At 38.2% G+C, this 14,455-nt stretch overlaps 1 protein-coding gene across 1 annotated transcript in view; it reads right to left on the bottom strand.

Annotated features, from left to right (window-relative positions):
• smyd3 (SET and MYND domain containing 3) overlaps nt 1–14,455 on the bottom strand; it is a 153,319-nt gene that overhangs the window by 19,979 nt on the left and 118,885 nt on the right. The window contains exons 7-8 of the mRNA XM_079385370.1: nt 13,013–13,115; nt 5,165–5,275 (exon numbers count right to left, since the gene is read on the bottom strand). Of these exons, the coding sequence (XP_079241496.1) occupies nt 5,165–5,275; nt 13,013–13,115 (214 nt within the window). The remainder of the gene's footprint in view (nt 1–5,164; nt 5,276–13,012; nt 13,116–14,455) is intronic.

Genomic DNA, 14,455 nt, shown 5'->3' with positions numbered 1-14,455 from the left:
AAAAAATGAATTCAACAATATATCAGGATTTCCACAAAATAAGCACAAAATCACTGGAATAAATTACATTTTAAATATATTAAAATAGAAAAAGTTATTTTAAATTTGACAATATTACTGTTTTTTTCCCTGAATTTTTGAACATGGTATTTTCCTTTTTTTTTTTTTATTCTTGAAGCATTTACATTTACAAAACCAGACTATGGTCTATTATAAATTATGATGGTCTCTCCTGATTTTTTTTCAACTGTTTTCTAAAATAGTTTTTAACTACATACTATAGACATGATTTGCAAGATCCCAAACAGGTAGCAAACATAAAATATGGCATGTCAACAAAGACAAAAAAACAAAAACACACTGTCCATCAGAAAGTCAAACTTTCAAATTTATGCCGTTCACATTTGTTCTTGTAATAATAAATATCTCCAACTACATCTTGTTACATTATTTCAGACCACATACAAGTAGGATCCTGTATTGGTTTTAAAAATATATGTTGCAAGCATCAAAGCAAGACAACATACCAGTATGATGCTAAAAAACAGTTCTGGGATGAGACAGGCCATCATGAATATATGTATGAATGGGACAAAAAGAAAAAAAAATTGTATGCTCCATAAACATGCATAAATGCATCAACCTTACTGCAGGAGATATTTCATGAAGCCAATTATGACTGTGTGGAGATATTTGCATTGTTCAGCCAAAGGTTGAGAAACCAAATGTATTTTTAGAGGGCAAATGAAATCAGATATTCACAGTAAGCTGTTCAAAGTGTCCTGTTATGTGTTTTTGTTCCAGTGCACTCAGTCCATACAAACTATGTAGGCTTTATAAATCATTTATCAGATAGAGTGCAGGCTGTCCGAAATGCAGGAGAGAGATGTGTGCATGTCATGAGAGGCCAAAAACCCGCAGGCTAACTTCCTGAAGTCTCCGCCGGACCACAATCCTCTGCTTCTACTGCAGAAATCACTATAATTCTCATAGCTGCACATGAAATCACTTACTGTTCAACATGATAAGCGTGCTGAAACTTGTCAATCACTCCAAACCCTCTGCAGGTTTTGACGTCAGAAAACATCTTTTTACCTGAATCCATTTCACATTCTAGTCAAATCTCTATAGTTATAAAATGGCTTTGAAGCATGAAATTATACATCTGCTTGCACAAAGGAAAAACTTTTCTATTTGCTGCTCCTTTTCAATGAAAAAGCCATTTTCTTGTTAACGTGAACAGCCTAATTACAGGGAGAGAGCTAGGATTCAAATTGTAGACTTTGTTTATTAGTGTAAATTCAATAATCATGTTATTCATTACAGCACTGTTTAGAGTGCACTGTGTATTAAAACATTCCAGAGAACAAAGCATCACGGAAAGTCTAACGCTTTATCAAACACATCCTCATATAGTTCAACTACACATTAAAAGCACTCTGCTGCTAAAAGTACATACTTCATAAGGATACAATAAGAAAATCCTTCAGGAAAAAAAGGATTGTGTGTGATTTTTCAGTGAATATCTATACAGGCTTGGGAAAAACATTATATAAATTGTAAATATTCACTGAAACTGAACATGCATATACATCCATGTTTTTTCAGCAAATAATTATATTATATTATACATTATTATTATATTTATTAACGTATATACATGCTTATGATACAGACATTCACTGAAAAATCACGTAGATTTAAGTAGAGATAAAAATCTATTAGAAAAACTTTTAACCTAATTTAAAGCTGTATAAAATAATATAATATAAAAGTGAATAAAATAATCTGAAATAATGGGAAATAATTAATAACAACAATAATAGTTAATTTAAACTGACTTGTTAACTTAACATGTAAACTTTTTTCTCTCATATTTTCTGCAGACCCCCAGCACCTCCTTTGAGACACATTACAGGAATAATTTACCCAAAAAATGAAAAGAATGAGAGTCCAAACAGCTGATAAAAACATCACAAGTAATCCACACCACTCCAGTCCATCAATTAATGTGATGTTTTTATCAGCTGTTTGAACTCTCATTCTGACGGCACCCATTCACTGCACAGGATCCATTGGTGAGCAAGTGATGCAACACAAAATTTCTCCAAATCTGCTCTGATTTAGAAACAAACTCATCTACATTTTGGATGACCTGAGGGTAAGTGCATTTTCATTTTTGGGTGAACTATTCGTTTAATGCATCCCAAAGGATCTTGTATACTGTTTAGAACTGATGATATGTGAATTGAGAAACAGACTATTTTATCAACAGATTTGTAAAGGAGATATGGTGTAAATGTGAAAGAACACTGAATACTACACACAGAAAAAAGTGGAGAAATGTATGGCCAGACAGCTTCCATGAACAGGAGAACATCTGTGACCCCCCACATGAGTGTCAGACTGAATCATATCTCCGGTCGCCGGAGGTTCCGGGAAGGTGATAACCTGACCGTCTCTCCTGTACTTTACTGCACATACAACTGCTCTATTGTTTTAGCGTGTCAGTGTGTCCTACTGCACTCACACAGGTTGTCAGATTACCGCAAAGCCTGTGGTGAATCAACAAGTCCCTCTCATCAGAATGTCATCAGTGTAACACTTTACACACCTCACCTGTAATTACCTCATGCAACCCCTCCACAAACACAAACACACACACACACACACACACTGAAGTGTGATGACGGGAAATGTGCTGAACAACAAAAAGGAGGAGAAAAACACAAACTAGATTTTTATTGTACTAATTTTCAGAAGAAAAGTTTTTAAATATTATAAATACTTCCATCCATTCAAAAGTGTGGGGTCTGAATGATTTTTGTTTTAATAAATAAATAAATAAATAAATCATTTTATTCAGCAAGGATGCATTAAATTGATCAAAAGTGACAGTAAGGATATTTATAAGGTTACATAAGATTATATTTTAAATAAATTACATAAATTTGCTTTGTATTCATCAAAGAATCCTAAAAAATTTACCAAGGTTTCCACAACTGTTTTCAAAAGTGATAAAAAATGTTTCTGCAGCAAATCAGCAAAATTGAATGATTTCTGAAGGATCATGTGACACTGAAGACTGGAGTAATGATGCTGTAAATTCAGCTTTGTATCACAGTAATAAATTACATTTTCAAATATATTAGAATAATTAAAAACATCTATTTTAAATTGTAATAATATTACACAATATTACTGTTTTTGCTGTATTTTTGATCAAATAAATACAGCTTTTGTGAGCATTTGTGAGAGATTTGTTTTTTCTTCAAAATACTTAGATCCCAGATTTCGGAACATTAATATACTGTATGCATGGATGCATTTTTTTTCACAAGTAAACATTAAACAACATGCATTAAGAAAATACATTGTGCCCATTTATTTTTAATGTAATTATTTTCAATTATATATTAAATTAATATTTCCATAATACTTAAATCTCTACAATATTCTGGTGCCTTTATTCATTTAATGGTTTAAATTTGGTTGGTTGATTGATTGATGGGTGGATGAACAGAGTTTGTACCACATATATCAGGTGTCTTAAAATCCAAATCTTACTAAATCAAGCTGAAAAAGCTTCCACTGTTTTGGATTCAGACCCAGAAGGAACCGAAGGCAGGGATGAAACCCAAGTCTCCATCTCAGCAGCCCTGAGCAAGAGCGTTTATTCTTATCTGCAGTATCTGACAGATGACTCAAGCAGAGGTCAGTCTGAGCAGCTGTGTAGGTGTTAACAGCAGGGATAAAGCCTCTTTCTCTTGAGCTCAGCGCAGAGTTATTTAGCATGGGATGCCAAAATAACCACAACATAAGCCTGCGGGGAACTTGTGTATTCCGGTGACATGTTTGAGCACACATGCCACAAAATCCGTTTGTCATTCGCAATGCATTTAAAGACATAGTTCAGCCAAAAATTTAAATCATTTACTCATGCTGTTCCAAACCTGTATGACTTGCTTTGTTCTGTAAAATACAAAAGAAGATATTTTTGAAAAAGTCAGTGGGGTCCAAAATAACACTGGACCATTTTGACTTTCATTGTATGGGCAGAGCAACCCACAGATACATTTTTCTAAATATTTATGTTTGTGCTCTGCAAAAGAAAGTAAGAAAGACAGGTTTGGAGTAAAATTAGGGTAAGACAGTAATGACCAGATTTTCATTTTTGGGTGAGTTATTCTTTTAAGGTGAAGTGAGTGAATTCTAAAATAATAAAAAACAAACAAACAAAAGCAAACAAAAAAAAGTTAATATTAATAATAATGAAAATTAATAATATTGTTTTTATTTATAATGCATTTTTCTATAACCCAAAGCACTACAAATGGTTACAAATAAAATACAAAAATTATGTAGCAATACAAAACAATAAATCAATGTTAAACCTACAGTACAGCTAACCAATACAATAAAATACTAATCATCTCAAAACATGTAGGCAATTTTAATTAACAATTTCTTATAACTGTCTAATGTCTGGTCCAGAATGCATTAACTCTAATATTGCATCTAATCTATTTAGGATGGACTGAATGTGAATTGGGACACAGCCTAGTTCAGAAACGGATTGGTAAAGAAATTTACCAATCCACCATTTGGAAATCCACCAAATGGAAGTGAAAAAATTAGCCTACAATTCTCTGGGAATCAACATACAAATGGATTACTTAGCGTAGTTTGTGCAGATGAGCATTTTAACATCCCTGAAATGACACACTTCACCTTTAAATTCCCATCTCTCCACACTCCATTCATTCATCCGCTCTCTTGTACTTGTCTCTCCCATGCATGCCATCCAAAGCTTTATTCCTGACATGCTCCTGTCATAGCAGTGATGATCACAGATGACAGGGCCTGCTGAGGACGGGCTCCCCGGGGCAGAGCGTACTAGGGCCGGTCTGACAGACCCGACACATCATCAGATGCTTTCGAGCGCTGAGTGGGACAGACATGGAGCAAAAGAGCGCGGAAAACAGAACATGGAGGAGAACAGGGATGATAGATAGCGATCCCGCCAGGACACAATGAGGCGGGGAGAAGCCTTTTCCAGGAGCGATGGGGTGAAAGTGAGAGGAATAGAAAAATGAGGATAAAGGGAGGATGAGAAAGATCAGGAAAGGGAAGATAGCTCTGAAGGGCTGTTCACATGGCTCACCTTGTCCTCAGTGGTACAGCGTGTACACTGACACAGGAAGTGGTATTGCTCCTGTAAATGGGAACGTCTCTCTTTGCTGGTCGCGAGGATGTCGGTGTAGCTTATAGTGAGCTAAAGAGAATGAGAAAAAGAGATTAGAGATGGTAAGGGAAAAAATCTCAGACAACTAGTACAATCATCTAAGAGAGAAATACAATAAACACAATAGCAGCTCATAGGGTTGGGAACGTAGTTAATGTATTGTGGCAGTTTTGTCTTGAATAATGAAAGTCTGCCTGCTGAACTAACATGTGAAAACCACATGGACTTTTCCCTTTGGTCCAATTCTGCAGGATGTAAACAAAATAGAAAATGTGTCTGCTTTGCTTTATTGGGCATATGTTTGTCTTTATGTGTTCAACCATCTTCAAGCCTATTAACACAGCTGACATAACGGATAATCGGAGCAGAAAAGGCTGAACTGCTGTGGAATTATCAGGAGCTAATCGTTTTAATCATTTTCATCATCTACTGTGACAGGTGACTCAGGAGAATCTGAACAATGATTGCATTTTCTGATGACTTCCTGTCTTTAGAGATTTGGGAAAGAGATTTTATTTTAATTTATTTACATACAATAACAGATGTATTTGGTGTTACAAACTATCTGTTATTTTTTAAATAAATGCATAAAAATGTCAACTAAATATTAATATCAAATTAATATAAAATTTCTATGCATTTAATTATTTTTTTAATTTCAATGATTATTTTATATATTATTTATAAGCGTAGACATATCACTTTCTTAAATTGTGCAGTATAAAACAGAAAGCTGCATATAATACTAGATCCCATAATCCAATGTGCTTGACCATCCACTTCCCCATATTTTAAAAATAAATAAATAACTGACTATGTTTTAAATGTATGCAAAAAATCTGCTGTAAGCAGCCCCCTCCCAAAAAAACTATTTATTTATATATAAATAAATGTATATATACACTATATATATATATATATATATATATATATATATATATATATATGGCCTAAAAATGTAGAAAATATACTTAAGTGAATTTATTAAAAAAATTATTTAATTTAAATCTATTTGAGTTATGTTTATTTTAATTTTTTTAATAGCTTGACAAATGAATCAGAAACAACATTAACATGATTCATTTGACTGCAATGCCTAAAGTCATTTTTCCCTTAAAATTTGATGAAATATGTAAAATAACCACATAATGTTAGAGAAGCAGACTCAGACAGATGGTTAGAATACAACAGGTGAGTTTTATTGCAATCGGTGGAGTCAGCGGTTTGCTGATGGAGGTGAGTAACAAGTTCAATGAACAGGTATAGTAGTACGATGAGGGTGATAATGGAATATCCTTTGCTTTCACAGGAACTCATGGATAGGGGAGACGGAGCAAACACCTCACAATCCTGGACAGGGCTAGACACTCGGATCGGAGATCCTTGGAGACTCAGACGATGGAGTAGAGCTGGGAAGAACACGCTGGAGATGAGACGGGGGCAAGTAGGAGATCAAGGTAAGTACACAGGTTAGTAGCTGTAGTAGCATCAGTCCCCTTCGAAAGGAAACGAGATCGGACAATGAGCTGGTGTGAGGTGTGTGCTTTATGTGCAGGCTGATGAGGGAGCTGATGAAGTGCAAGTGTGTGCAATTAATGAATGAGCCTGGCTGATCTGTGACAGTACCCCCTCCTCCACGGGCCGCTCCTGAGGACCACGACGTCGTGGTGGTCTACCTCTTCCTCGGGGGGCAGGTCGGTCAGGATGGGTTGAATGGAATTCCTCCAGAAGTGTTGGGTCCAGGATGTCGTCTTTGGGAACCCAAGACCGTTCTTCTGGGCCATATCCTTCCCAATCCACTAAGTATTCCAGCTGACCACCATGGCGCCGGGAGTCCAAGATCTCCTTAACCTTGTAGATGGTACCGTCCTCCAGAATCAAAGGAAGAGGGGGTTCCTCTGTCGGGCCAGGCTCTGTGGAGGGAGAAACAGGAGAGTGGTAAGGCTTGAGTAAAGAAACGTGCAAAGAAGGATGAATTCTGTACTGAGGAGGGAGTTGCAACTGGTAGGTGACCGGGTTGATCGGTTTGGTGATGGTGAAGGGGCCAACGTATCTGGGACTTAACTTCTTGCAGGGCAGACGCTACTGCCCGCTGTAGATGATGGTGAGTGGCGTCCCAGATTCTCTCGCTCTCTCGGAATCAGTAGTCGATGGATGGGACATCGGATGGTTCTCCAGACCAGGGAAATAGAGGAGGCTGGTAACCGAGTACGCACTGGAAGGGAGTGAGTCACCATGACTGTGGGCAGACCCTTGAGGGGTAACAGACGACAGGACTTGGAGAATCGATCAATGACAACGAAGACACAGGTATTACCATCAGAGGCCGGTAGATCAGTGATGAAATCAACTCCTAGGTGTGACCAAGGTCGGTTGGGAAGGGGCAGCGGGAGGAGTTTGCCCGCTGACAAATGGCGTGGGCTTTTGGAAATGGCACAGTCCGAGCAGCCCTGCACAAACCTTCTCACATCCCTGGCCATATTGGGCCACCAGAAGCGATCTTTCAGCAACGAGAGAGTGCCATTGGCCCCAGGGTGGCCAGTGTCCAGAGATGTGTGCACAGAGTGAATGAGTGGAGTGCGTCGTGCTCTGGTGATGTATTGCAAACCTGGTGGGCAGCCCGGCGGAGTAGGTGTGGAGACATTGGAGGGGGTGTCAGACTCGGGATTCCATCGGATGGGGCTGAAGGGGCTGACATCACTCCTTTGGAATGATGGGTTCTGGTTCCTCACAGACCTCTTCTGGGGAGTAGAGATGGGAGAGAGCATCCGCCCTCCGGGACGATAGGATATGGTAAAGTTGAAGCGGGTAAAAGCGGCCTGTCGGGGATTAAATCTTTTAGCATCACACAGATATTGGAGGTTTTTATGGTCTGTGAGGACAATGAATGGATGTTGTGCAACCTCCAACCTCCAAAGCCAGTTTGATGGCTAAAAGTTCTCTGTTGCCGATGTTGTAGTTAATCTCCGCCGGGCTGAGTTTGCGTGAGAAGAAGGTGCATGGATGGAGTTTGGCTGGAGTCCCCTGCTGCTGAGACAAGACTGCTCCTACTCCGGAGGTAGAAGCGTCTACTTCTACTAGGAAGGGCTTCCCAGGATCGGGATGGATGAGGAGTGGAGCGCTGGTGAAGGCTTCCTTGAGGGTTTCGAAGGCTTCAGTGGCGGCAGGTGTCCAGGACAGAGACTTGGGCTTGTTCTTGTGATGATGCTTTAGTCATGTATGAATCTTCTATAGAAGTTGGAGAATCCTAGAAAGCGTTGGAGTTCCTTGATGGTAGAAGGAGTGGGCCAGGTCTTAATGGCTTCCACCTTCCTCTCGTCCATCTGGATGCCACCGCTGTCGATGTAGTATCCAAGAAACTGCACTGTGGGTAGATGGAAGGAAAAATTTTCTGCCTTGAGAAACAGTTGGAATTCCCTCAGGCGTTTCAGGACCTCCGCAACGTGGTGGCGATGTCCAGCCATGCTCCGGGAGTATATGAGAATGTTATCAATGTAGACGAGGATGAATCGATGGAGAAACTCCCGGAGAACCTCATGCATGAAGTCTTGGAATACGGAGGGGGCGTTGACTAATCCATATATCTAATCCACCATGAACACACACTCGGAGCAGTGGGTAGCCATTTATGCTGCGGCACCCAGGGAGCAGTTGGGGGTTCGGTGCCTTGCTCAAGGGCACCTCAGTCGTGGTATTGAGGGTGGAGAGAGCGCTGGACATTCACTCCCCCCACCTACAATCCCTGCCGGACCGAGACTCGAACCCCGCAACCTTTGGATTACGAGTTCGACTCTCTAACCATTAGGCCACGATTTGGCAGTGAGGGGCTGCATATTGGCCACAATTGACTATAACACTCACCATCGGTCGAGGAGGACGAATTGGGCATGTGGAGATTACATGCCCGCCAGCACCGCAGTACAAACACAGGCCTTGGGTCAGCCGCCTCTGCCGCTCAGTGGAAGAAAGACGGGTTAGGTCAACTTGCATGGGTTCGTGGCCTGGTTCTGGAGTGCTGAGAGTCGCTGGGTGGCGAAGAAGTGCAGAGCTGGGAGAATTTTGGGATTCCAAGATCGGACAATGAGCTGGTGTGAGGTGTGTGCTTTTATGTGCAGGCTGATGAGGGAGCTGATGTAGTGCAGGTGTGTGCAATTAATACGCAGATGAAGGAGTGCATTGTGATTGGGAGGTGAATGAGCCTGGCTGATCTGTGACACATATGTTTCCAAGATGATAGCTGGACACCGTTTAATGAATAAAATATGCAATATTGTAAGGTCATGTGACAACAGTGTAGCATATTACTGTTGCAAACATTTATCTGCATACTGCAAAATAATAGTATGCAGCAAGCAGTACATAGGCCTACAGCACAGTATGCAGCAAGCTCTTTCCCTTCCAAAGCTCTGTGAGGTCAAATATAGAGAGCGCGAGAGAATTGAAAACAGTTATTCCAATGAATGAGTTATTAAGTGGAGAGAGAGAGGCAGATAGGAAGAGTAGAGTACATAAAACTAAACAATGAGTAAACACAGAAAGCAACAGAAACAGGAAGAGGAGAAAACGAAAAACAGATCCAAAATGAGTATGACCCTTATGGGCAAACAGCGGCGTGTGTACAGTGTGCAGATGTGTGTGGGTGTATGAATGATAATCGCGCTGCGAGTGTGTGTTTGTGTGTGTGTAAACAGAGTCTGCGGGATGATGAGCGCTCATGTATTCTGCTGTTGTATATCCTACACCTATAGTGTGAATTCTCATTACTCCCTGTGTACAGAGAGCTTGCTGGTAATTTCATTCTCCGGTTCACTTCCTCTCTCGATGTTCCCTCCCCCTGTCAGAGGTAAATTAAGCATGACTGCCTGATTTACTTTGGAATATCTAAACTTTCAGAGCAGAAATAAACAGAACGGTTGCATAATGAGAGATTCTCTATCTTTGACGCTAAAAACCACATCCAGCCACATGATCAGCCGAATGGATTCAGGTGTTAATGTATATGAATATCTTGGCTCTCTGCTGGTGGTGTGACGGATGTGTGTGGTCATAAAAATAGGTTTAAATGAGCTTCGATTAGTCAGGACTGATTGTTTAAGAGTTCTGCAGGACGCTCTGAATAAAAGCGGATGCTAAATGCAGTAAATGTACATGCAGGATATTGCTTTTAGATTTATTCATCAGATGACTGAATTATGGTGAAGTTGATCTGGAGGGAGGCTCTGTTAAGTGCCTGCACTTGGGAAACTGTGGTGTGACGTGTGTAATTTAATGGCAGTTAAAGTACTTTCTCCTGTCCCAGTTTAATATGAACAGACAACTGCAAGGAAGCTATTTGTGGGCTGAATGTATAAACACTGTGGCTGCACGGCACTATGAAAATATTACTATGTTTATTTGAACGGCCTGACATCGCAAAATTTGGCTCAATCAACGCATGGATTGAGTTTGGGGTAGGAGACTGTGTTATTATGATTACGAACAAAAACTGAATGAAAACATTTTTGTTAATGGAAATAGAAATTGAAAATATTGGGAAAAATTGAAACTAAAATACATTTTCATGACTCCAAAACTCAAATATAATTAAAATAAAGAAATATATAACTAAATAATAATAAATATAACTAAAATAGCTTACTAAGGAATATACCAACTAAATATAATTAAAATATAAATTGACTTAATAAAAAGAATGATAAATGCTAAAACTAAATTAAAACTAACAATAATAGGGTGCTGGTCAGAGGTTTGCATCTTGCTGTGTAGCATCTGTAATTCTGTGTCAAAGTCTCCTGAGGACAGTAGATTGTCAGAGCATCACCCCCGCTTTCTGGAAGTTGTTGGTGATTTTACAGACACGTCTATTAGGATTCATTTTCACAGCTTTTATGATTTGTCTGTCATCAACTACTGTTGTTTTCTCAGCCGATCAGGTAGTTGCTGGGTGCTGGTGGTTTCCAAACTCTTGATTTCTCCATGTCCTTTGTTTTTGCGAGAGCTCTAATTGACTTCCTCTTTTCTTTTAGCATCCAAATTGTTTACTTTTCTCTCAAAGTCAGCTCCCTCATCTTCATCTTGGTTTGTGTGTGTCATCATCGAATGCAAGATTCAGAATGCAGAAGTAATGGATATAACTGATACGGCACATTCCCTGCTTTTAATATCTGAAGAATTAATGCAACAGGACACAGCTGATCACTTAGAAAGACCTGTGAGACAACTGTTCCAATACTTATGCTCACATCAGATAGAGGGATGAAACTCTAGAAGTGCTGAACTTCTTAGCTGGTAAAACATCTATGTGTTGAATCACCTAATAAAATGTGACATTCCGTAGTTTTGTCTCATATTCATCTTTTAATCATATTTGTAAATGTCTGACTCCACAGCCAACAGAGCAATTTTGTCTTTACTGTTCCAATACTTTTGGAGGGATATGTGTGTGTGTGTGTGTGTATACAGTATCTATATGTATATATACACACACACATACATTTACATTACATTTAGTCATTTCACAGGCGCTTTTTTCCAAAGCGACTTACAATTGGGGAATACATAAAGCGATTCTTCTTAAAGGGGTCATATGATGTTGCTAAAAATAACATTATTTTGTGTATTTGGTGTAATGCAATGTTTATGCGGTTTAAGGTTAAAAAAACATTATTTTCCACATACTGTACAATATTGTTGCTCCTCCATGCCCCGCCTTTCTAAAACGTGTCGATTTTTACAAAGCTCATTGTTCTGAGAAGTGAGGTGTGCGGCACAAAAACAATAAAACCCATTATAAACTAGGCATTTGTTGCACCCAGTGGGGACATAATTACTGATTATAATGACTTATACTGTCTTTTTAACATGTCTGCATTTGTGATCGGAGAAACGACAAACAACAAGCGCTACTCTACACTGCTCAAAACTCGCATTTGAATAGTCAGTAGCAGAAACGTACTTACAGGCTGTGAGTCAGAAGCGTCAGACTGTCCTTGCAAAGTTGGAATTGCCCCACTTAATAGAAACAGCCTTTGTGCAAGCCAGCATTGTAGGCTAACGTTACTCTTCCAGGTTCAGGAAATAGTCCTCCGTAAAATGCGCTGCACACACTCTAATATTTGGGTTGAACTTAACCACTGATTTCTAGTTGTGTCCTCTTTTGGAAGCCCAAACAAAGTACTTTCACTTTCACAGCGAAATACAGCGTCTCCACGACATGGCGCTGGTGGGAGCAACAATACTACAGTGAGAATAAAAGTTATGCCTTCTTTCATTGTGTATACGTTTGGGTGGTATTTTGCAAATCTTCCCAAAATAGTAGACATGTGGGGGCGTGTTTAAATAAGTCATTTTAGGGGGGCGTGGCAGAGTCTTAACTTTTATAAAGAATATCGCTTTGGTTTTGAGACTTTAGTCTTTGGAACTTCAGGGATATTCTCTATGCACAAACAGCTTGTAACACTCCAAAGAGAAAGGAAAGCTTGAAATCGCAGCATATTACCCCTTTAAAGAGGCAAACAGACACAGGAAGTGTTCATAATACCAAGTCTCAGGCATTGTTCAAATTAGTAAAAGCTAGAAAGGGAAGGAATAAAGAGAAAGTTTTTTTTTTAATTATTATTATTATTTTTTATTTCAGTTCCTATAAATTTATAGAGCCCTGGGTCAGGGCAGAATAAAAATGACATACATTAAGGGAGAGAGCGAGACTAGAAATAAGACTAAGAACTAAAGTGTGTGTGAGTGTGTATGGATGGACATGCGCTGTACCTCCTCACAGGGTCTGATGAGGCGAACGGCTCGCAGCGTGAGTCTCTTGCCCTCAAAGATCATGACACAGTTGGGCTGGCAGTCGTGGTTCAGCAGAGACATGCTGTGACAAACAAACACAAAACAAACCTCTTCAACAACGCTTAAGCACAATTCACCAGCACACAGTCTCAATGGATCCTTAATTAGGCCTTCATGAGAATAAAGATCGGGACTACGGTTTTAGGACAGAGGTTGGTCGCTTTGGATAAACATCTGCTAAACTACAAGAATAAGAGTACAATTTATTTTACTAGATCATTATTTCTTGTCCATGTGAAACAGAGAGCTCTGCCAATGATTTGTTAATTAGTATTAAAATAATATTATATTAAATAACATTAACTATTTAAATAAAATTTGAACAAACCCAGGTTGATTTAACAAATAAGACCCAACGGTGGTGGATTTAGTTCAGCCTGTCAAAACACAAAGGCAAAACTTCTACAAACTCATAACAGTTCCTAGTTTTCGATTTTTTAATTGTTTTTTCTCATCAAACACTGAGATTAAATTGTAAATCCCTCATACTCTCAATTTCTCTTGATCCAAATAAATAATACATAAGGACTGTAAATGCTAAATAATGGAACATAAATCAGGCATCACTAATTAATTAACTAAAGAAACAAGTTGCTACAGTCAGGAGACACAGAAAACACGCAAGCTGACATTTGTCCTCTTGAATATGATATGATGTGACCTGCCACCGAGGACAAACCGAAAGTGACAGCAATGAAAGACACTGATGTGACACCGATGATCTTTTTAAGGCAATTGTGCTGGTACACACTGGTAATTTACTTTTGCTATTTTTAAATTTACAAACATGCATCTGGACAAACCAGATGTTTAAATGAATAATTCTTCCAATGTATGTATATACATGTAATGTAAATGTATTTTTATTAGTAATTATATTAGTTACTATACTAAAATTAAAATATATGAAATATATTGTTATATTAAAATATATAAAATCAGATCTATCTATATATAAGATCTATCTATCTATATAAATGAAACAAACAAACAAATTAATAATTTTAAAACAAATAATTTACTTCTGTGATGAATAATTTTTTATAAAAAAATATTTGTTATAAAAATTTTAACTTACTAATTTAATAACTTGTTTTTGATAATATATAGAGAAATTTACTTATTATATTAATGTTGTTTAATAATTAGCTTTTTTATTAAATAATTTACTTTTTTTTTTCCAAACCTATATTGTTTTCTTTCTTCTGTGAAACACAAAAGAAGATATATTTTTTAGATATTTTTATTTTCCTAAGAGAATGTACAGTGATGTATAATGCCCAAAAAGAAGGAAAAGTTATATAGTCAAAATTCAAAAATGCCATATTAACAGAAGTAAAAAGTAGCAAAGGGTTTGAAACA

Source organism: Barbus barbus (assembly GCF_936440315.1).
Source record: "Barbus barbus genome assembly, chromosome: 30".
In the NCBI taxonomy this organism is placed as follows: domain Eukaryota; kingdom Metazoa; phylum Chordata; class Actinopteri; order Cypriniformes; family Cyprinidae; genus Barbus; species Barbus barbus.
This window is presented reverse-complemented; position numbering and strand designations above follow the sequence as displayed.